We start from the raw sequence: 24,640 nt of genomic DNA, 5'->3' as shown, positions 1-24,640 counted from the left end.
ACACTTGTCCAATCTCAATTAGAATGTCTGGCCTACAACAGATGTCAAGACCGAGAACTAATCACAGCACGACCATACCCTCCGAAAACCAGAACGACTCGTCTGCTGCTGCTTTATACTTCCCGCTCCGACAGCTCTGGGCCTTTGTTTTGACGTAGGTTTCAAAACCATGGCAACGGGCTGGAGCGAGTCGGGAAGCGACGGCCACCAAACCGGAAGTTGGCGTTGGCGAGACGGGCGCCGACGCTGCGGCCTTGCTGTTCAGTCAATGAGAAACGTGAACGTTTGTTGTAGCCCCCGGTTGTGGCTCGAAGGTGCGACCGCTGCGAGAGGTAAATCAGACCGGTACACAGCTGGCAGAGTGACATTAAACCGCAATGGGGCAATATACAGGCCTGGGAAACCGGCGATAGGGCAATGAATCGGCCTGGTGTATCAAAGTAGGTGTATTTTTGTGACATAACTGGTTGATAACGTTTTGCCGTTTTAATGACCCGGGAATTTTCCTACAGATTTCTTTCCCTTCTCTGCTGGAAGCTGGAGTACGGATCAATGGGTTCTGCATGCTCTATGGCATTTTGTCAATATGGCCTTTCATCTTGTGTGAGGCTAGAATGTGAGTATGCACAGAATTCTTTACTGACCTTGAAGGATTAATACCGCTGAACCCTCCAAGCCCCTAACCTCGACGCCACAAGCAAGTTTGTTTCCCTTTTCCCCAGCTCAAATGCTATTTGAGTTACTGTCATCCTTGGTAATATAACCTAACAGTGCTGATTGGAAAGAAACCAGGAGTCTTCATCGGTCTTGCTCAGTCATTCAGAACCTCTGTCCCTGTAATCTAAATGTTTTAGATGTAGAATTACCTAGAAGGGGATAAAGCCTTTAGGCCTCCATTCTGTATCATTCTTTTTGAAGTGCAGTCCCTAGTTTATTGGATGATCTGAGAATAACATAGATGTGTATGCAATTATCTTGTCTTTTAAACTCTTCTTGGGCTTCTAGCCAGGATTTTAACTGACTTTTCAATGGCAAACTCATGGAGTACAGGAGGTTTATCTGTTTGAGTTTACCTGGAAAAATTGGCTGTAGCAGAACATTGCATTCAATGACCATAGGATGCCACAAAACTACTGTGCCATGCCAGTGGATTTTGGGATGGCCTGGTAGAAGAAGCCATTGAAATAAAACTAGAGGAAAAGAATTTTAACAAAGACAAAGGTCTCACTCTAAGCAAGAAGTGGAATTCAATTGTAGACAAGGTGGAACAGTAGAAATCTGATTGGATGAGGACTAACCAATCAGGAGGGACGGATGACGGGGTGTAAATACCACTGGACTAGACATGCCTAGGATTATCCTTGGTGAAGATGGCAGAGTTTGAAATTGAAATGTTGGTTAAAATTGATACCTGTATCCAACTGGAATCCCTAGAAGAGTTTATTTGTCATATCCGCTGGGTAAGTGCTCCGACCTTTTTCATTTTTTGTTTTGTTGGTGAGACAGGATTTCTCACCCTTGTGCTAAATTCTTGGCAAAATTCACATGGAGCAAAATAGGAATCAGATCTGTATCCGGCACTCTTGATAACTGTTTATCTAGAGTTCAGTTGAGCCCTGAGATTCTGTGTTGTAGGGAAAGGTTGAATAAGTTAGAACTTCATTTCCTGGAGCGTAAGAGAATGAGAGATTTGATTGATGTATACAAAATAATGAGGGGTATAGGTGCAAACAGGTCTTTACTAAGGTTGGGTGAGACTATAACTAGAGTTCATGGGCTAAGGGTGAAAGACTTATTTATTTAGCGATACAGCACAGGGTAGGCACTACTGACTCTTTGAGCCACGCCACCCCAGCAACCCCTGACAAACCCTAACCTAATCAGGGGACAATTTACAATGACCAGTTGACCTACCTGGTACATCTTTGGACTGTGGGAGGAGACCAAAGCATCGGGGGAAAGCCCACGCATTCCACGGGGAGATCTTTGCAGAATGATACTGGAACTCAGCTCCGAAATCTGTAATGCCCCTAGCTATAATAGCTTCAGGCTAACAGTGGCGCCCGAAATGTCCCAAAAGTATTGAAGTGTGAAATGTTTAAGGGAAACATGAGGGAGAACTCCTTCTCTCAGAGTTTGGTGAGAGTGTGGAATATGCTGCCAGAGCAAATGGTGGATGCGGGTTCGATTTCAATATCTAAGAGAAATTTGAATAGTTTCATGGATGGGAAGCTTATGGAGGGCTATGCTCTGGGTGCAGGTCGATGGGCTAGGCAGAACGATAGTTCAGCATGGACTAGAGGGGCTAAAGGATCTGTTTCTATGCTGCAGTGGTCTGTGATTATGACTATGAGACATTGTCCTGAAATGTACCCAGGCTTTAACATCAACTCCATATGAATTGGCTGACTAAGTTAATTGTACATTTCTGAAAAGTGTCATTTTATGAACTTTTGTAAAAAGAATTGGCCATAGTTCTGCTATTGAATATCCTTCCAACACTTATTAGTGTAATGTGAGAATTAACTTTAGAAGGCTATTTTGTACTTGTGAAACAATACTCATCTCTGTAACTTTGGATCTAATTGTTAATCCCCCTAATGCACTATACCAACATACATTTTCTTGGGTGCCAGTTTAATTAAACTATGAACCATTATAACTTTTTCAAAGTAGCCAAATATAAAGGAGGGTTACAGAAATTATAGACCATTGAGTCTTACTTCAGTGGTTGGTAAGTTGATGGAAAAGATCCTGAGAAGCAGGATTTGTGAACATTTGGAGAGGCCAAATATGATTAGGAATAGTCAACGTGGTTTTGTCAAAGGCAGGTTGTGTCTTATGAGCCTGATTGAATTTTTTGAGGATGTGACTAAACACATTGATGAAGGTAGAGCTATAGATGTATATGGATTTCAGCAAGGCATTTGAAAGGTACTCTATGCAAGGCTTATTGAGAAGGTAAGGAGGCATGGAATCCAAGGGAACCTTGCTTTTTGGATCCAGGATTGGCTTGCCCACAGAAGGCAAAGAGTGGTTTTAGATGGGCCATATTCTGCATAGAGGCTGGTGACCAGTGGTGTGCCTCAGGGATCTGTTCTGGGATCCCTTCTCTTCATGATTTTTATAAATGACCTGGATGAGGAAGTGGAGGGATGGGTTAGTAAATTTGCTAATGACACAAAGGTTGGGGGTGTTGTGGATAGTGTGGAGGGCTGTCAGAGGTTACAGCAGGACATTGATAGGATGTAAAACTGGGCTGAGAGGTGGCAGATGGAGTTCAACCCAGATAAATGCGAGGTGGTTCAATGTGGTAGGTCAAATATGATGGCAGAATGTAGCATTAATGGTAAGACTCTCGGCAGTGTGGAGGATAAGAGGGATTTTGGGGTCCGAGTTCATAGGACACTCAAAGCTGCTGCACAGCTTGACTCTGTGGTTAAGAAAGCATACGGTGCATTGGCCTTCATCAACTGTGGGATTGAGTTTAGGAACTGAGAGGTAATGTTACAGTTATGTAGAACCTTGGTCAGACCCCACTTGGAGTACTCTGCTCAGTTCTAATCACCTCACTACAGGAAGGATGTGGAAACTATAGAAAAGGTGCAGAGGAGATTTACAAGAATGTTGCCTGGATTGGGGAGCATGCCTTATGAAAACAGGTTGAGTGAACTCGGCCTTTTCTCCTTGGAGCGACGGAGGATGAGAGGTGACCTGATAGAGGTGTATAAGATGATGAGAGGTATTAATCATGTGGATAGTCAGAGGCTTTTTCCCAGAGCTGAAATGGCTAACACGAGAGGGCACAGGTTTAAGGTGCTTGGAAGTACGCACAGAGGAGATGTCAGGGGCAAGTTTTTTACACAGAGAGTGGTGAGTGTGTGGAATGGGCTGCCGGCAACGGTGGTGGAGGCGGATACTATAGGGTCTTCTAAGAGACTCCTGGACAAGTACATGGAGCTTCGAAAAATAGAGGGCTATGGGTAACCCTAGGTAATTTCTAAAGTAAGTACATGTTCAGCACAGCATATATTGTGCTGTAGCTTTTCTATGTTTCTACGTTTTCTTAGATAATACACTATCTTAGTAGAAAGTTACAATTAGCAATAATGGTTATTTCTAAGAATGAAAACTGTAACAGAAACCAATAAATTACATATTACTATTTAATTATTTATGGTGCAACTGTAACGAAAACCGATTTCCCTAGGGATCAATAAAGATGACTATGACTAAGACTAAAATAGTTGTAAATAAGTGGTTTGCTGTGAATAGGTGGCTGATGCTTCTTACTATTCTTGGTTATGGTTTTTTCAACTGAAGAGCAGCAACAGGCATAAGTTATCATGAAGTGTTAATGCATGAAATATTGATTTTTTTGAAATTTTATACAGTAAGTATAATATTTGAGGCCACATTATTTTTCATTAAGGCAGATACTTTCCTTCAAAATGATTTAGAACAGGAGTTCCCAACCTTTTTAAGCCATGGAATGATTTCATTAAGCAAGGGGTCCTTGGACCCGGATTGGAAACAGTAAAGTACGAAAGAGTTTATCTTTTAATTTTTATGTTCATTTTACTCTTGGCTTTCAGTACAAATCTTTAATACTTTATATCACAATTTTTGAATGTTTCTAGAATGGCTGCTTTTGCAAGATTACTAGTGATTCTAATCTTCCTGTTAAACATCCCTCTCCTGGTTGGAATAGAATTTGACCCCTACAAGTTACTGGGAGTTGGAAGAACTGCAACCCAAGCAGAAATAAAGAAAGCTTATAAGCAGCTGGCTCGGGAATGGTGAGTTTCTGACTGAACCTTGGTTGTAATGGGGTGGTAAATGTGTTTATTATTGTCACCTAAACCAAGGTACAATGAAGGACTTGTGTTGCATTTCATACAGATTAAATACGACAGTACATAAGTAGTACAAAGTAAAACAGGAACAGAGTGCTGAATAACTTGTTACAGTTGTAGAGAAATTGCAGTGCAGGTAGACAATAAAATGCAAGGTCATAATGAGGTAGATTGTGATATCAATAATCCAGGAATTGTTCAGTGGTCTGATAACAGTGCAACAGAAACCATCCTTGAAACGTGTGATTTCAGCCTTTCTATCCTTTGCCCAGTGGGAGGGAAGAGGGGATGTTTGAGCTGGATTATGTTTTGAAAATGCTGGCTGTTTTACCAATGCGGTGAGAAGTGTAGACAGAGTCCGTTGGAGGTGAAGCTGATTTCTGTGATGTGCTGAGCTGTTTCTTGGGGTTACAGGCAGAGCAGTTGCCATGATCAACTCCAATACTTCTGGATAAGGTGCTCTCTGTAGTGCATTGGTTAAAATTTAGTGAGGATCAAAGGAGACATGCATTTTTTTTTAGCCTCTAGAGCAAGTACAAGCACTGGTGGATCTTCTTGGCAGTAGGGTCAATATAAATGGACCAGACAAGATGTTGGTGATGTTCACTCCTCAGAACTTGAATCTCTCAATGTCAATGCTATTGATGTAGACAGAAGCATGTGCACCTCCTCACTTCCAGAATTCAATGACCACTTCCTTTACATAGAAACATAGAAAATAGGTGCAGGCGTAGGCCATTCAGCCCTTCGAGCCTGCACTGCCATTCAGTATGATCATGGCTGATATTCCAACTCGGAACCCTGTACCTGCCTTCTCTCCATACCCCCAATCCCTTTAGCCACAAGGGCCATATCTAACTCCCTCTTAAATATAGCCAATGAACTGGCCTTAACTGTTTCCTGTGGCAGAGAATTCCACAGATTCGCCACTCTCTATGTGAAGAAGTTTTTCCTCACCTCTGTCCTAAAAGGCTTCCCCTTTATCCTTAAGCTGTGACCCCTCATTCTGGACTTCCCCAATATCGGGAATTATCTTCCTGCATCTAGCCTGTCCAATCCCTTTAGAATTTTATATATTTCAATAAGATCCCCCCTCAATCTTCTAAATTCCAGCGAGTATAAGCCTAGTCGATCCAGTCTTTCATCATGTGAAAGTCCTGCCATCCCAGGAATCAATCTGGTGAACCTTCTTTGTACTCCCTCTATGGCAAGAATGTCTTTCCTCAGATTAGGGGACCAAAACTGCACACAATACTCCAGGTGTGGTCTCACCAAGGCCTTGTACAACTGCAGTAGAACCTCCCTGCTCCTGTACTCGAATCCTCTTGCTATGATTGGCAGCATACCATCATCTTTTTCACCGCCTGCTGTACCTGCATGCCCACTTTCAATGACTGGTGTATAATGACACTCAGGTCTCGCTGCACCTCCCCTTTTCCTAATTGGCCACCATACAGATAATAATCTGTTTTCCTGTTCTTGCCACCAAAGTAGATAACCTCACATTTATCCACATTAAATTGCATCTGCTATGAATTTGCCCACTCACCTAACCTATCCAAGTCACCCTGCATCCTCTTAGCATCCTCCTCACAGCTAACACTGCCGCCCAGCTTCATATTATCCGCAAACTTGGAGATGCTGCATTTAATTCCCTCGTCTAAGTCATTAATATATATTGTAAACAACTAGGGTCCCGGCACTGAGCCTTGTGGTACCCCACTAGTCACTGCCTACCATTCTGAAAAGGTCCCATTTATTCCCACTCTTTGCTTCCTGTCTGCCAACCAATTCTCTATCCACATCAATTCTATACCCCCAATACCGTGTGCTTTAAGTTTGCACACTAATCTCCTGTGTGGGACCTTGTCAAAAGCCTTTTGAAAATCCAAATATACCACATCCACTGGTTCTCCTCTATCCACTCTACTAGAGTGTGTTGCTGATAGTGAGGGAAAGGTTGCTGTCATGACACTATGTTACTAGGCTCTCTATACGTAAGGACTCCAACTCATTGTTTTTGTTTGAGATACGGTCCACTACGGTGGTATCATCTACACATTTGTAGATGGTACTGGAGCAGAATCTGGCCACACAGTTATGTATATGGGCGGACATTAGTCCAGAGATTTATTTTTGTTGTGAAGCATTTCTCCTATTCTTGTGCAATTGCATCCCCGATTTCCTCACTTGTACAACCCAGTCAGTTTGAATTGGCAACAGTAGCCCCTCCACAATCTCCATCAGCACAGGTCCACCACAAGATTGTGCGCTTAGCTCCCTGCTCCACGCGCTTTACACTTATGACTGGGCCATGTTCCAAATAAGCCAAACCAAATGTGGTGAGGAATCAACATATAGAAGAGAGATTTAAAAATCTGGCTGAGTGGTGTCATAACAGCAGTTTAATGTCGACAAGACCAAGGAGTTGGTTATTGACTTCAGGAAAGGAAAGCAAAATTCCATGAGCCAGTTCTCATCAGAGGATCAAAGTTAGAGAGGGTCAACAACTTTAAATTCCTCGGTGCTTTTATTTGGAGGACGTGCCCTGGACCCAGTAAGTGCATTTACGAAGAAAGCACAGCAGCACCTCTACTTTCTTAGGAATTTGTGAAGATTCAGCATGACATCTAAAATCTTGACAAACTTCTATAAATGTGTAATGGAGAGTATATTGACTGGCTGCATCATAGTTTGTATGGAAACACCAATGCCCCTGAATGGAAAATCCTACAACAAGTTGTGCATATGGCCTAATCCATTACAGGTGAAGCCCTCCCCACCATTGAGCACATCTACATAAAACTCTGTCACAGGAAAGCCACAAGAAAGCAGCTTCATTCATCAAGGAACTCCAGCACCCTGGCCAAGCTCTAACCACACTGCTGCCATTAGGAAGAACGTATAAGTGCCTCAGGACTCACACTACCAGGTTCAGGAACAGGTACTACCCCTCAACCATTAGGCCCTTGACCCAAAGGGGAATAACATCACCCAACTTCACTTGCCCCATCATTGAAATGTTCCCACAACCAATGGACTCACTTTCAAGGACTCTTCATCTCAGGCTCTCAATATTTATTGCTTATTTATTTATTATTATTTCTTTGTTTTTGTATTTGCACAGTGTGTTGTCTTTTGCACACTGGTTGAATGCCCAGTTGGCGCAGTCTTTCATTGATTCTGTTATGGTCATTGTTCTATAGATTTATTGAATATGTCCACAAGACAATGAATCTCAGGGTTGTATATGATGACATATATGTGCTTTGATAATAAATTTACCTTGAACTATTACTTAAACTTTAAGAGAAAGTTTGAAGACCATAAAAATATGAAAATTTTATTAGCATAATCATGTTTTTGCAGTTAATGTGAAATACAGTCAAGGTTGCTGTAAATATATTAACTGGAGCTCTCTGTTAGCCTAGTGGAGTACTTTTTAAAATTAAAACCTATTATCCTAATCATTACTTTAATCATACAATTGTTGAGAATCTTATGTTTATCCATTACTGATTTTGTTTCTCTCTTCAGGCACCCTGACAAGAATAAGGACCCAAAGGCAGAAGATCAATTCATTCAGATTAGCAAGGCATATGAGGTACTAAAAACTCAAATTCCCCCACACTGAACTACATTTACCAACTATTCAACCACTTGTTCAATCCATATGTATCCTATTGCGGAGTCCAAATAATTGTCATTGCAACATGCCTCATCCTTATTGTCTAAAGCCCAATCAGTTTTATGAAGGTTGATCATAATTTCTTACCTTTTATTCAATACTTGCCTTTAAATCCTAGCACACTCTAAGAAGTGCAGCAGCAAGCAGAATGAGCAAGCAGTTTTGGTTGTTGGTCCCGTGCGAAAGGTTTTCACTTGTACCTGTGGCTTGTCTCGAGGTTTTTTGGAGTGATTCTGGAGATGGACAATAGAAGGATGGGAAACAAGATTGGTATTTGGTCTGATACAGTACGGGGGCTTTGGGTTGATTAAGGATTAAAAGAATTAAAAGGAAATGACTGGTGTTTCGTGCCACAAACACGGGAAAATGTTTATATCCAAGCAATACACACAAAATGCTCTAGGAACTCAGCAGGCCAGGCAACATCTAAGGAAAAGAGTGAATAGTCAACGTTTTGGGCCAAGACCTTTCATCCTGCTGAAGAGTCACTGTCTGAAAGGTCATCTGTTTACTCTTTTCCGAGATGCTGCCTGGCCTGCTGAGTTTCTCCAGCATTCTGTGTGTGTTGCTTGGCATTTAGTGTGTTGTAGGGGAGGGAGTGCATAACCAGACGCAGCAGTTTTAATGTTAAAGCTGGAAATTGGGAACTTGCAAGATTGACAAAGTGCATTCCAAGGGGAATGATTTAATTCCGTACGCTCCGGGTATGGAAATTGCATTGATTCATGAGGGTGAGTCCTTGTTGGAAGTGCTGAATCAATTTTTCTGAAGTGACCCAGAAACTGAAAGCAATTGAATTTCTAGGTGTACTGCTTAGTAATGAAGCATTGCATTTTATTTTAGATTCTTTTCAGTTTGTTTAACCACATTCGAAGATTTGTGTATAGGCTTTCAGAGGTCTCTCCTTTCATATACTTTTAAATTGTTTGATTTATTGTGCCTTAATTTTTCATCCAAAATAATTTCCATTACAATATTCAGCATTTTATTTAATCTTTTGCATGCTTTCCTGTGCTGTTACTATACATGCTTCTTCCCATCCCCCCACTTTTTTGTTCTGGTGCCTTCCCCTTCCTTTCCAGTCCTGGGGAGGGGTGTCGGCCCGAAACGTCAATTGTTTATTTATTTCCATAGGTGCTGCCTGACCTGAGCTCCTCAAGCATTTTGTGTGTGTGTTGCGGCATCTGCAGAATCACTTGCGTTTATGTTTTGCTGCTTATATTTGTGTTTTCTCTTTTAAATTTCAAATTACATCATGTTTGCACTCAGTTTCTGATACTTGTGATATTTGTTTTACTTTTTCCATTGTAGTCTCTATGTAGCTCCTTCAAGCCTGAATTTGTGTCTCTAAGAGCTTAGATACTTTATTGATCCCAAAGGAAATTACAGTGTCACAGTAGCATTACAAGTGCACAGATATAAATATGAGAAGAAAGTAGAAAGAATAAAAAATAAGTTACCACAAACAGTCTAACAGGAGGGAGTCATCACTTCCCGGACTCGTTATAGAGTCTAATGGCCAAGGGTAAGAATGAACTCATATAATGCTCTTTGGAGCAACGCAGTTATCAACAACTGGTTGTTGTCAAAGAGTCCCAGGTGAAGCTGACAGGAACTGGTGCGTCAAGACCATGTGCAGTGAATCATTATTATAGATTATGCAAAGTTAAGTGAAAGTTGTGCCCTCTGCATGAACTAATTGGCTCTTTTCTTTGCTCAGATTCTTTCAAATGATGAGAAGAGGTTGAATTTTGATAAATATGGAGATATTGATGGACAGCCAGGAAACCACCAACAACCACAGCACCACTTTCGGAGTTTTCATAAATATGACAGCTTCTTCTTCGATGAGTCTGTTTTTAACTTTCAGTTTAATTCTGCCCATGACTCATTTGATGACAAGTACTTACTGCATTTCTCTCAGTACATGAATGAAGTTGTGCCAGACAGCTATAAGAAGCCCTATCTCATTAAGGTGACTTCTGACTGGTGTTTCAGCTGCATTCACATTGAGCCAATCTGGAAGGAAGTTGTGCAGGAACTTGAACCTCTAGGTAGGTTGGTCTCTGAATACATTAGAAACTTATATTTGATGAAACCAGCAGTGGTGTAGTGGCATCTGCACCAGACTTTGAGGTGAGGAGCTCTAGGTTCAAATCCAGCTAGATCCTTGCACACTTTCCATCGTTTTTGGGTTGAGCATCGAGCTAGCAATTTGACCTGGGGAAAAAAAACAGACAAAATGCTAAAGAAACAGTAAGGTTGTCACCCGATGCACCACAAGGCATGGAAAAGAACAAAAACTATTTCTGATGAGAAAAAAAACTATTTAAAGCTAAGAAATTCTCTTCTAGCAGCTAGTGCAATTGACTAATCTGGCTCCTAATTGTGGATGGTTAACTCATCTGTAAACTTACATTGGGTGAGACAAGATCAGGTCCTGCTCTCATGATCTTCCCAAAGCTGACCAGCATGTCTGAAGCATTGTATATATGTAAAATGTTAAAGCACTCCCAGGACCGCAGTACCTGTACTAGCAGTACAAATCATGGATTTCGGGTGGAGTGGTGTATGTTACAAGGGGTTTGGTAAAAGTATTCTTTTGCACAGTGATAGTGTTCACAGTGCATAAATAATCTTGCTTTTGATTTCCTTTCAGGTGTTGGGATTGGTGTCATTGATTCAGGTTATGAGCGGCAGTTGTTAAATCAGATTGGGGTATATCAGCACCCAACAATAGTGGGAGTCATCAATGGAAGAGTGTCATTCTTTAAGAATGCTGTTGTTCAAGAAAATTTGAGGCAATTTGTGGAAAACCTTCTGTCAAATAAGCTTCTGGATCTGGTATGTTTTTAAACAATCACCTGGAAGAAGTGGGAATTCACTGATTTTATATAATACACTCATTTATATAAAATTGTAAGTGCAATAATTTGCTGACCCCATGATTCCAAAGGTGACAGTGTTTTCTCAGAATTTCATGGTTGATACCCACCAGCCATGTTTCCAAAGCTCCCATGGTTCTGAAACAGGTTTCATGTCCTTTGTAACAAGTGGGTAGCATACAAGCAAACTTTATCACTGTATTTCAGTACATGTGACAATAATAAATCAATGTCTGTGATAAAAGAAATCCATCCATTCTTACTGTTCTTGATCTGCCAACTTTTTCTACTCTTATATTGCCCTTCTGAATGAAACTGCTTTGAAATTTTTTCAGCCAGTGACTGGGAAGATCAAAGTTTGTGACTTTGTTCAGGCACAAAATCTGGCCCTGTTCACTGATTCCATCACCTCCTAAAGCTGAACCAGACAGTTCAGCGTCTTACACTTGAAGTGAGTTTTGTCGACTAATCAGCACAGAAGATGCTGAAGGAACTCAACAGACAGGCAGCATCTATAGAAAAGAGTAAACAGTCGACGTTTCGGGCAATACCCTTCATCAACACTGGAAAGGAAGGGGAGAAGTCAGAATAAGAAGGTGGGGGGAGGGGAGGAAGAAGTACAAAGTGTTAGGTGATAGGTGAAGGAGGGAGAGGGGGTGAAGTAAAGAGCTGGGAAGTTGATAGGTGAAAGAGATACAGGGCTGAAAAAGGGGAAATCTGATAGGAGAGGACAGAAGGCCGTGGAGGAAAGGGAAGGGAGAGCAGCACCAGAGGGAGGTGATGGGCAGGTAAGGAGATGAGGTGAGAGGGGGAACGGGAATGGTGAAGTAGAGGGGCAGGGGGTGGGGGCAATTACTGGAAGTTCAAGAAATCTGTGTGCATGCCATCAGGTTGGAGGCTACCCATACAGAATATAAGATGTTGCTCCTCCAGCTTGAGAGTGGCCTCATCGTAGCAGTAAAGAAAGCGATTGACTGACATGTCGGAATGGGAAATAGAAATTAATTGCCCCCTCCACCTTCATCATTCCCAATTCCTGTTTCCCACCCTCACCTTATTTCCTTCCTTATCACCTGCCACCTTGTACTTCTTCCTCCTCTCCCCCCACCTTTTCCCCTGGGATCAATAGAGTATGACTATGACTATGACTACCTTCTTACTGACTTCTCCCCTTCCTTTCTGGTCTTGATGAAGGGGCTTGGCCTGAAAGGTAGACTGCTTACTCTTTTTGCATACACGCTTACTGGCTTGCTGAGTTCCTCCAGCATTTTGTGTCTGTTACTTTGGATTTCTAACATCTGCAGATTTTCTCATGTTTGAATACTAATCTGTGCCTTCACCAAAGTCATTTTTTCCCAACTTCTCCCCTTGTGAAGTTTCCTGGTGTCTCACCTCTTTATTACACCTTGATATGAATATTCTGAAAGTTTTATTTTAGCCATGATATGCATTCAGATCTCTGCTACGGGGCTGCACTCAGGTCCTGATGCACACCAAGTTCTGCTCAGTCATCACTTATGTATATGCTGACCAGTCTTGCTTGCTGGTTATGGAGTGGTTTTCCTCTTTCTTATCTTAGTTTGCATTCTTTCCTCCCCCCCCCTCCCCCATCAAAGCCTTGCTTCCTCACTTTCTGTGCAGCCTCCTCCAGCCCTACAGTCTACTTCAGACATCTGCCTGTTCACCTCTGGTCATCCTAATCATCCCTAAATTAAGGTTCACAGCACTCCAAGGCCCTATACATTTTTAATATTGATATATATGGTACACCTTGCTTTGCTACTTTTAATATAACTTTGAAACATAATCCTTAAAATCCCATCTCTTTGACTGCCCTAATCCTTTAGCATCAATTTTTTTTTGGTATACTAAAGGTAGAGTTTCTATACTTCATGTTATTAAATGCTTTAGTCAGTGATGACTCCAAAAATGTGTTTAGAATATTCTTTATATGGACATTTCATAATTTAAAAACATGATACACAATGATGAGCAGCTGTGATATTGGTTGGGAAAGGAAAACTTGAGGGAAAAATAAAGCAAAAGTATGATACAAGTTACTTACAGTTTGTGATATAAGATTCTGCGAAATACTTGAGAAACTCCAACTTTGCGCTTGTAAGTACATCATTGGAACTTTGATAATGAAGTGACCATTTATTCATAGATCGGTTAGTTTAAATTTAGTTCATTCAATTACGTATTTAAATAAACGTAGTTGACTTTTAACAGAAATAAAAACAAATGCTGGTCAAGCAGTATCTAATGAGTGGACCAGAGTCTATGTTTCAAGCTGGGACTTCCATCAGAAATGGAAAAGCAAGGTGCTAAGCATACTTTTAAATTGTAAAGAGGAAAGGGGTAAGGATGGAGAGAAGAGAATGAATATCTGTGATAGGGTACAGGCTAAAATCAATATAGCAACAGCACAAGAAAAAGAACAAGAACAAATAGAAACTGAAGAGGAGTGGGAATGAGGCCGAAAAGACAGGGGAATAGGGTTGAGAGGGATAGTAATTCAGTCATGATGAAATGGTGGAGCAGACTCAATGGGCTGAATGGCCAAATTCTGCTCCTAGATCTTATGGTCTAAAATTAAAGTGGTCTTAACAGAGGGTCAAATTGTATGGCTAGGGGACAAATGGAAGGATGGACAATGTAGAGTGTAACTAAATATTTGGATTTCACTTTTAGATAACCGACAGGAACTATGGACAATTTCTGTCTGCTTGGGAGCAAGAGAACAAGCCACATGCATTAATATTTCACCAGAAACCTGCAGTGCCACTGTTGTACAAGGTAATCTATTTTGTGTGGTTTGCTGAATTGTAGCCTATAATGGAGCTATTATGCGTATCACCAAACAGTGCTATGTTGCACATTACTTTTATTTGTGTGATCAATTCACTGATGTTTTAATTATCTTGAACAAGTTTGAATGAAATTCTTTTCCATGGTAGAATTTTCATGGCCCTTTTAAAAAGCAAGGGTGTTGCTAAGCTTTAATTTTAAAGGTCTAAGTCTAAATTGTTTTACCACATTTCATGAGTGTTCTTGAATTTGAAGTTGGACAGTGCTGAAGAAACTTGTCACAGTAATAATGTGAGAGCCTATTTAGAATCCAGATGTCAATTTCTCATTAAGGCACATCTAAGTAGTTTTAATTTTAGTAACTTTTACCAGACATTATGTATAGAACATTCAGTAGAGTGCTGTGTATGTGATCTACATCAGTTTGCAGTCTGATCAGAATATGATCATACTGCTTGCAATTAGTGGGGCAGTTCATTTCTGTATGAAAAAAATTGTGTCAATGATATAAGTATGAATAATTTTTTTTCCTCCTGGGATTATGTATAAACATGCCAAGTATGTAATTATTTGATTTTTGCTGTTATTGTAGAGTTCTGAATCTTGCTACATGTAAAATGACTATGCAACATTTATTCCCTTTGAATGAAGTTCCTCTTTGGAAATGCCTTTCAAATTATGCACTTAATTCTCTTAGTTTGTCTCCTTTGCAAATACAGTGAATTCCAGTTAATTGGGACACATCAGGACCATTACATTTTGGCTTAAAAGGGTGTTTTTAAAAAAAGACAAACTTCTATTTGAACTGAGTAATAAATTATATATTTAAATGAAATACAGAAGAAATCACAACACTACCAATATTACTATAGTACTATCAGACTATTAGTTCCAAATAGACAGAGGAATCCAGTGTACACTGTTGTGTTCTTTTGATTGACTGTAAACGAACAAAATTATCGCAGCCACCTAGTGAAGATAATGGACTGTTTTCATACAATGCTTTGATTGTTGTTTCCTTTAAATCTTCATTTTCATTGTAACATTCTAAATGATTGTCAATATCTTCAAATTTTTCATAGTGCCTAACTTGTTGAAGTCTGAATGCTTGAAACTACAGTGAGAAAAACAATTCTGAATTGTCTTACTACTTATTTCTTGCCTACTATCTGTGACAAAAGTCACTGCTTTGTGAATGTAAGCACACAACTGACTTTATTTAAAAATGTTCACGCTTAATGGTTACACAAGTGCTCGCGATTGACGCTAGTTAGAAACTGGCAACAGTCTCCTATCCTAATTAAGCGGCATAGTGTCTCAAAAATTCTGGCTATTTTCTTGATTAGTTTTTGTTCTTTAAGAGTTGTCCCAAATAGGCAGTTACCCCAATTAACCGGAATCCACTGTATTATTCAGTGTAGGTTTAAATTTCAGTCACTTTCATTGTCTCTGTCAGTTTCTCCCCCTCTTTCACCCTGTAATATTCTAAGTATTTTGGTAAGCTCCATTGTTAGCCACTTAAAACCATTTTTTCATATAAAAATGTGAGATTTCAAAATTTTTCTTTCTAAATAATTTGAGAAATGAAGAATTTAATTATAGTAACATTCAATTCATTATTATTAGTTTGTGATTTGTTATAATATATGGATCTTCAGTACCTCTGTGTTTAATATTCTATAATATTGTGTAGTCATGGATATTTAGTATAATCTGTAAAACGTATCTGGGTGTTTTATATTTCATAAAATAGAACATGTATCAATATCAGCAAGCTGCTGTCAAAATGTCTTGGCTGCAATTAACTGATTGTTAGTGCATCCTTTATGGCAAATGATCAAGCTGCAGTTCTAACATACACTTCTCTTTTTAAAGCTGACTGCGTTCCAGTTTAAAGACTATGTTGCATTTGGTTATGTGGAGACTGATATAGAAAAGACTGAGGAAATTCTAACTAAATACAATATAAATAGATACACATCTACCATAATGATTTTTAAGGAGAACATAGAGAAAGCATCTGACGTTATTCAGGTAAGTGTGTTTATGTGTGTTCAGATTTCAGATTCAGTTAGGTTGTTCTCCAATTGCGGATCTCATGTCAAAGCTAGCTTACCGAGTTGTTGCTGCAGTGTACATCCGATGCACAAGAGTTTTTCCTGTATCTGTCATCATTTTTTCCCTCTTTAGCAAGTGCTGATTCTTTAGGTTTTAATTGCCTCTACATAGTGCAACATTTTACCTTTATCTCTGCACTGACTCACCATTCCCATCTTCCTGGGTACTATTACATGCTTGGGGAATTTGTTAACTCTTGCTCTAGGCTATTCTCACTGTGTGTGGCAAACCAGTGAGCAGTAGTATTTGCAGCAGAGAAGGGATGTGAGTACAATTTTTAAAAAAATAACACCATTTATGTTCTTGGTATGTGAAAACAGCTGATGGGTTTTAAATGATTTTCTTGCAGGCCAAAGTAATGAAAAGGCAATTAATAGATCAATTGGTTTCTAGCAACAAATTCCTATTGGCTCCTCGCCTTACAAACCAAAGACTTTTCGAGGAGTTGTGCCCAGTGAGACAGTATCGTCGCCAGAAGAGGTAAATGATCTTGCAGAAATCAACCATTTCTTTTGATTTTGATTGCTGAATGGGATGCATATATTTGTCTAGTCTTCACCAGGCCCTTCTGTGAAAGAAAATGGAAAAAGACAAAGAAACGCACATTTCCTGTATTTTATATCATGTTTCATGAAGCTGAGAATCCAAAGCTTCTAGTGGTTATTTCAGTGCTTCAGGGAATGCAGTAGCCTGTCGTTTAAACACAACAAGCTCCAAGAGATCCTGTTGATAATGAGCAGAGAACCTGTGTTTTTAGGATTTCAGATGAAGAATGAGTCTGGGCCAAGACATCAGGGACAGCTTCCCTGCTGTTTTAATTTCCATTGTGGGGTCTTTTACTGTATCTGGCGTAGATTTTGTGTAACATCTGTTTCAAATGAAAGCAACACTTCCTCACTAATTAAATTAGTGTTGACCAGGATTTTTATGCTCAATTCTCTGGAGTGAGACTTGAACCCATTCAGGCAAGAGTGCTGCCAACTGAGCCTGCTTTTGCAGAGAACTGTATGATCCTGTATGCTTTCGATGATTCCATAGCATTTTGATGATCAGGATACAGTTTTTACTTCAAGCACTATCCTAAAACGCTTGTGAGTGTTTATTGTGACTGTCGCAATTACGCTGATCTTTACCTCTAGGATGTCATTGATGAAATGCAGCACTTTCTGCCAGGTCTCTAAAGGCAAGGTGCACTTTACAACCAGGTGCATTCTAATTCGGTGATAATGAGCTATCCAGATTATGGTTTCCAAAGGCTTTTACTTGGTGGAGCATGTTAATACTGCATCACCAAGATCAGAAGCGCAAGAATTGATGCATGATCAGTGCTGAATCAGCCAAACTTTAACCGTAGCAGTTGCATGGCACTGAAAGAATTAGAATCATCCATCATTTCTTAAAGTGACTGTTAATCATTTGTCCCTTGCTGTAAATTGCATCTGTAATTAAAGGGCTGAGTCAGTGTTGGCAGTGACTTTTTGCATTACTTTAGCGCTCACTAATTGAAACAGTGGAAAGGGCAAATCAGCTTCTGCAAAACTGCAACCCAGTGAGTGCTAGTATCTTCAAGAGAAATGATTGGAGAATACAAGGAAACATAATATCCCTAGCTCACTATTGCAATATAATTTATAAATCGGTGCTATCAGGGGGCCAAGGGAGCCTCCAGGTATATTGGTGCCAATTGGGAATTTGGTACTGACACCATGGATTTCTATGACAGCAAAACACATGTGAGTTACTGTTCAGAAGTAACCCTTTCATCGTCGTTATGTTGTGGAGTATGAAAATTCAACAAAACAGCAGTTCATGCCTGTAATAAAGGTATCAGCTATCAAATATCATCCATTCTATGATGGGTATTTTCCTTATTGGGTTTTGCTAATTTGCATCCATTTTATTTATCTTCTCATGAGTAACACAGCCTAGTTGAGAGAGTGAATTGCAAACAATTATTGTGCTTAACGTGGTTTTTTTTGATCAAGAATGATTTGCTTTCACTTTGGTCTTGTGAGTTCTGAAGTGACACAGAAGGGCATTCATTGTGAGACTTGCAGATTCTCACAGGTGGGGCATGGTGTATCTGACAATGCAGGTTGGTGGTTGATGAGCCAGTGCACCACCTCTGCCATTCAGGCTTCTTTATGCTCCTGCTACATGAACTTTTCAAAAGTTTTCATGAGTTTTCAAAACTACCATGGCTGAGCTATAGTATATGTTTGATTTCACTTGAATTTTGCAGGTACTGTGTCCTGCTAATAATTGGAGAGAAACTTAAGCTGAAAACCCCACACTACTCCTTTATTTCCTTTGCCTCTGTAAATCCTAAAGAGTCTCTAAGATTTGCATACGTATATCCAGAACGTCAACAAGCCTTTATTAATGCCTTACTCCCACCAGCACTGAGAAGTGGTGCCACATCAAATGTGAGTAGAATAACAAACTTTATCCACTTTTAAGTCAGATATTGCTTGATAAATTTATCAGTGTTTGTCATTTCTTTTTCATGGCCATCATAGAGTATAGAAGATGAAGTCCAGTAGCTGGAGCTATAAAATTAAATGTCCTTTGAAGAGTGAAGTCTTTACATTTTATCTTTCCCTTAACACTCAAAAAGGAAGTCATTTGACCAAACCAACACATACAAAATGCTGCAGGAGCTCAGCAGGTTAGACAGCACCTATGGAGATGAACAAACAGTCGACGTTTCAGGCCAGGACCCTTCTTCAGAACTGAAAAGGAAGGGGGAGGATGCCAGAATAAAAAGGTGGGGGGAGGCGAAAGAGGCTGGCTGTAAGGTGATAGGTGAAGCCAGGTGGGTGGGAAAGCTAAAGGGCTGGAGAGGAAGGAATCTGATAGGGGAGGAGAGTGGAAAATAGGAGAAAGGGCACAAGGGGGAGATGACAGACAGGTTAGAAGAGGTAAAAGGAGAGAGTGGGGAATAGAACACGGGGAGGGGAAATATTTTTGTACAGGAAGGAGAAATCTATATTCATGCCATCAGATTGGAGTCTACCCAGACAGAACATAATGTGTTTCTCCTCCACCCTGAGAGTGGCCTCATCTTGGCACTACAGGAGGCCACAGACCAACATGTCGGAATAGGAAAGGGAATCGCAATCAGAATTAAAATGTTTCGTCAACTGGGAGTTCTGCTTTTGACGGGTGGAGCAGAGGTGCTGAGCACATTTGACCAAACCAGTCTGTGCTGGCTCTTGGACCAACTCCATAAAATCCACTGCCCACTTTTGTTTTTAACCTGTACACTATTTTCTCATCCCTGCTTATGAACACTATTGATTATCCTACCACTTGCCTGCACAAGCAACATCTCACAGTGGCAAATTAACTTAACAACCTAACAATAAACATGCCTTTGGGATGTGGGAGCAAACTAAACATCAGTTAGTCACATAGTGAACATGCACATTCTTCACAGAGAGCACCAGAAGTCAGGATCAAACCCCAGCTGCTGGATGGCAAGTCATTAAGAATGTGATAGATTCTTTTTCTTCTGTCTGCTTTTTGAATTGTTCCACTACTATGTTTGTACGTCCACTGAATATAGAATCAGGTCTATCATTGCTGACATAGGTTGTGAAACTTGTTGTTTTGTGGCAGCAGTACAGTGCATGATGTACAAGATTACTCTAAGTTACCATAAATAAGTAGTGTGAAAGAAGAATAGCAAGGTAGTGTTTGTGGACCATCCAGAAACTTAGTGGCAGAGTGGAAGAAGCTGCTCCTAAAATGTTGTATGTGGCTCTTCGCATTCTGTACCTCCTCCCTGCTGGTAGTAATGAATGAAGGAATGTCACGTAAATGAATGCAATGTTCTTCCCAATAAATATTCTCACACTTCTATTAGCAGGAGTAATTTCCAACATTATATATTAATAACACTGTAAACTTTGTTTACAAGTTTGTTGTCTAGTATATTATCCAAAGTAAGTTTTTTTCAGTTTTCTGCTATTTTTAAATTAATTGATGCAAAAGACATTAATGAATCTTAAATTGTATGTTTCATCTTTGCTAGGAGAAAACAGAAGCCATTTCATTGAGGGTCATTGAATAGGATAAATTACCTTCAAATGAAACTCCCCACATTCCAAAGGGCTTCCCAACTAATGAAAATACTTTTGAAAATTTCCCAAGGTGCCAACTCAAAATAGAATCACATACATAGCTGCATTTCCGTCTATTCAGATATTGCTTTCCTGTTTGAAATGATCCTTTGGTCCAATGCACAAACCACAGCTTCCAACCCACTGCTTAAAGTTATAGAAAGTTCAGTTGTGCTGTTGTATTCTAATGAAGATTTTGAGCTTGTTCTTCAGAATCATATTATTGCTCCTATTAAAACCCTTCCCTATTTGCAGTTTGTTAGATAATATTCTGTAAGCAGAACTCACCACAACTAAAAACAAAAACATAAATTATCAGGAAAGAGCTTTTACTACTTTTTGCCTTAAATCAATCATCTTGTTTGCTGGTTCTGAAAAATACATATTTCAAGGTATATAAAAACACAACGATGAAAGCAGCCAGCTGTATTTGTGGGAGAACTTTAGTGTTTCAGCTTGGAAGATATATCAATTCATTTATCTAATGATGTACCCTGTTACTGTGTTTCATTATAGTTCTTGCTGGCTTTCTTTTTAAAGAAGTGATGTGTTTTTATAAAATACCACTGACTGATTTTAAATATCTATTGGATAGATTGTGATTCTACAGCAAAGCACTACTCCAGGAAAAGTGTTCTATAAATTGCTTGAAAATGGATGGAATGGAAGCGAAGGAGATAAAATCCAACTTTTTACTGAGGTGAATCAGTTATTAGAAGTGGGGCACCACACATTCTTCTCCCATGAAGCCATTTTGCCTGAACTAAATGACGAATTTGCACCTGTAAGTATTTTGCACTTGAATGGTTTGCACTCTTATTTGAGTGGTTATGTCGGTCTCTAATATTATCTGTGATTTTCATGAAGCTGTGAACTGAGCAAAATAAGATTAGTTTGCATGCTGGATTGATGTGATGTAATTCTATTAACAAGTAAAATTGGTATCAGCCAACATTTTGGAAGGTTCTGGATACTAGAGAACTGGTTTGTGGTTGGATAAAACATTTGCTGCTGTCTACAAATATATGTTACAGCTAAAGTTTCTGGTAACCACTCCCTTCTATATTTCACACCATCCTCCTCCTCGTTCGTCCTGATGAAGGGTCTTGGCCCGAAACATCAACAGTTCATTTCCCTCACAGATTCCCTCCATAGCTTGTGTTGGTACAACTATTAACATGTTTAATAGGCTAACGGCTGCCCTCTTAAATTTCCATAATGTCGCAAGGAGCCATTTAGCAAATTCTGTTGCATATAGAGTAATAAGTATTTTGATCCTAATGGTTTAGCTGCATCCAGCTATATTATAATTCTATAATGATAATCTGTTGTGTCACAAAGATAATAGTCTCTGTTTAGCATGCATTGGTAGTGGGTGGTATTTTACAGATATACAAAGAACACACTGTTGGTGATGCACTGCGTTTACCAGCAGTGCTTAGAGCAATGCCAGGGAAGAAAATGGAGAAGAGAAAATTCAGGTTTTGCTGTCCATCTAGGCATTCTATATGGGAGGCCTTGAAAATATGAATCAACAGTTAAGACTTAAAGAAACTTTAGATTACTCTCCTGTGTTGCATTTTAAAAGCAAACCTTCAGAACTGATTGTTTTAACCGACACAGAAATGTACTCAATCAGTTTGGATTTTATTTATCTCATAAGTGTATGAAGTTTTGGTTTATCCTGTGACATCTAGCCTTCAGAATAGCTGCCAAGAGTCTTTATTTATCTGTATAAATTTTTGAAGCAGTCCACCTTGTATCGGTAAATCAGCACAAGTGCAAAAAAGGGTTCAAAGTAAATTTATTATCGAAGTACATATATGTCACCATATACAACCCTGTTAATCAGTTAATCAATTTAGTTCATGCAGCTCATTATGCCATTGATCATTAGCTCCTGATATCTTTGTTTAATCATGCTCTGGGCTATATACCTACAAAGTAATCATTTTTATTTGAAGAGTGGTTTATTATTTAATATGTTACTTCAACAAAATGTAAAATTTTTCTCTGTAACCTTTAAATTTTAGGAAAATGAATGCTTGGAAATTTAAAATTTGCTCTTGGCTATTGACATAATAATGCAGAGACAAAAACATCTAAAACAGAATTCATATTAAAAATTTAGGGTGCCTAAGACTTTTGCACAGTAGTGTGTGTGATGAAGTGCTAAATAAAAGTTCTTGCTTTAGAAATAACCTTTCAATATGTATGCAGCAGAGATCTGTAGTATTAGTTGATACCGACTTGTTTTGTAAAACTCAGACCCAGTATATTCTTTGTCCAGGTTTTCCCCTTACGCTGGCTGTATGCCATGAGAGATTATGCATTGCAAATCTGGGATTCTGGGTTCACTCAGAACTGGTAAGTGGCTGGTATTAATGCCAACAATAATTAAAGTGGCTTATCGTAAACTAATCCCTACCAGAGATGGAGCAAATGTCAGGGAGCTATCATAGGGCTAGGAAGGAGCTAAAATCCAAAACCATAAATATTAAAATTCTGAAGTGACAAAAGTGACAAAAGCATTTTGCAATGTCATTTGAAATCTGAATAAGAGACACTTGTTAATATGTTCACTGGAGCATTTTCCGGATCTTATTTCTCTTCTGTAATTCCCTCTACCCCAGTGGAAATTTTGCAATTATAGAACTATAGGGAGAATAAGATTAAGTTTGACGGTAATATTTCCTACAGAACCTAATGTTTCTTTCAATGTTCAAACACAAATAAATGCCGGTAAAATCTAAAAATGCAGGAAGTGCTCAACAGGTCACCCCACTTAGTTAGAATATCTATCATTGGGCATCTGGAGCTTAAAAAAAAAACCTGCCTTACCAAAGTATCAATATCCTATGCTAGGAGAAAAGTTTTAAAGCTACTGAATGTAGGAGGTTGATGCATTCTTTGTGTCAAATGCTGCAAATGGTGAAAGTCAGAGTGAAAACAGAAAATGCTTGAGGTACCCAGCAGGTCAGTCAGGTCTGCTTCTGTTGCAAAGAAACAAAGATTATTTAATATTTTCAGGAAACTGTTAATATCTCAAGTTGAGATTTTGGAAATGTTGAAGACAAACAAGTTTTCTGAATCATAGAAAGGAAGGAGAAGGAGAATGCAAGGAAAGGTGTCTGACAGAAAGGTGGAAGAATTAAATAGAATAAAATTAGGATGACAGAAACGGAAAAACCGGATAAATGAGGGAACAAAAGTGCAGTCTGAAGGAGATGTAGAGGTGGGTTACAGAATAAGTATCTAATATTAAATTTAATAAAACGGACTTTGCTAATTTTATTTTTTTCTACTTCAGGAGAGAGATGATGCCCTTGATTTCTCTGCTTTTTTCTGTGGTTTTCATTCTGCTTGGAGCTTTCATCATTCAAGCTTTTGGGTAAGCAATGTGCAGGTTTATGTCACTGAGTAACTGGAGGTCATCAGCTGAAAGGGAACAAGCTGGTTAATGTTTTAGTTTGCAAGGTTTGAGTTTTACGAATGTCAATTTGCAAAATTTAAAGTTGTTTTTGCTCTCTTTGGAATACTAATGGACTTGCTACATGATTTCTAGTGGGGGTTGGGGATGAAGCTGGATCATCATGTAAGAGATGTACAATGTTGAAATGCAAATTGAATGTAACTTCTTCATTAAGAGCACAGAAGGAGCAGAGCATGGGATGGGGGTTGATGGGTTCCCAGATAAAACATAAAATTGGAGGATGGATGCAGGAGCAAAGAGAAAAAGGAGCCTGCGATAGGTTGGGGAGTAAGGAGTGAGCGTAGGCTGAAAAGGTGGAGATACAGTACATGAAGGAGAAGGGGAAATCAGGAGCATGGTATAGAGGATAGGATTCACAGCATAGACTGATGGGAGACATGTAGACTTATAAGAAGCAAATACAGTAAGAGATGAATAATGTGATTCGAATGGAGATTATGCATTAAGGTTGCATTTGAAGCTTGCTGGTTTAGGTAGTTTGGATGGAAGAGGAAATGCTTTCAGGGTGCAGGAAATAGCTCACTGTGAAAGTCTTGTCTCAGCTGGCAGAGATGAGAGATTTGAGAGGTAGAATTGGCCCCAATGTAATTCCAGATTCATAATGATTAACGCAAACTGCAGTCATGTAGTTCTCTTTAATCTTGTGACCTGCCTTACCTCTCTGG

At 39.4% G+C, this 24,640-nt stretch overlaps 1 protein-coding gene across 4 annotated transcripts in view; it reads left to right on the top strand.

Annotated features, from left to right (window-relative positions):
* The first annotated feature begins 207 nt into the window (after positions 1-207).
* The window catches only part of dnajc16 (DnaJ (Hsp40) homolog, subfamily C, member 16), a 42,626-nt gene continuing 18,193 nt past the window's right edge, over positions 208-24,640 (top strand). For 2 of the 4 annotated variants that reach the window (XR_011883353.1, XM_072245208.1), the window contains exons 1-13: positions 208-332; positions 513-616; positions 4,641-4,799; positions 8,394-8,460; positions 10,265-10,598; positions 11,204-11,388; positions 14,124-14,228; positions 16,116-16,274; positions 16,708-16,838; positions 18,601-18,784; positions 21,078-21,266; positions 22,773-22,849; positions 23,793-23,873. Coding sequence is in view for 3 of the 4 variants with exons in the window: in XM_072245208.1 (XP_072101309.1) it covers positions 564-616; positions 4,641-4,799; positions 8,394-8,460; positions 10,265-10,598; positions 11,204-11,388; positions 14,124-14,228; positions 16,116-16,274; positions 16,708-16,838; positions 18,601-18,784; positions 21,078-21,266; positions 22,773-22,849; positions 23,793-23,873 (1,724 nt within the window). In the remaining variant the exon portion in view is untranslated. Of the gene's footprint in view, positions 441-512; positions 617-4,640; positions 4,800-8,393; positions 8,461-10,264; positions 10,599-11,203; positions 11,389-14,123; positions 14,229-16,115; positions 16,275-16,707; positions 16,839-18,600; positions 18,785-21,077; positions 21,267-22,772; positions 22,850-23,792; positions 23,874-24,640 lie in introns of all 4 variants that reach the window. The other 2 variants (XM_072245209.1, XM_072245210.1) reach the window with 2 other exon arrangements.

Source organism: Mobula birostris, chromosome 27, assembly GCF_030028105.1.
Source record: "Mobula birostris isolate sMobBir1 chromosome 27, sMobBir1.hap1, whole genome shotgun sequence".
Classification (NCBI taxonomy): domain Eukaryota; kingdom Metazoa; phylum Chordata; class Chondrichthyes; order Myliobatiformes; family Myliobatidae; genus Mobula; species Mobula birostris.
This window is presented reverse-complemented; position numbering and strand designations above follow the sequence as displayed.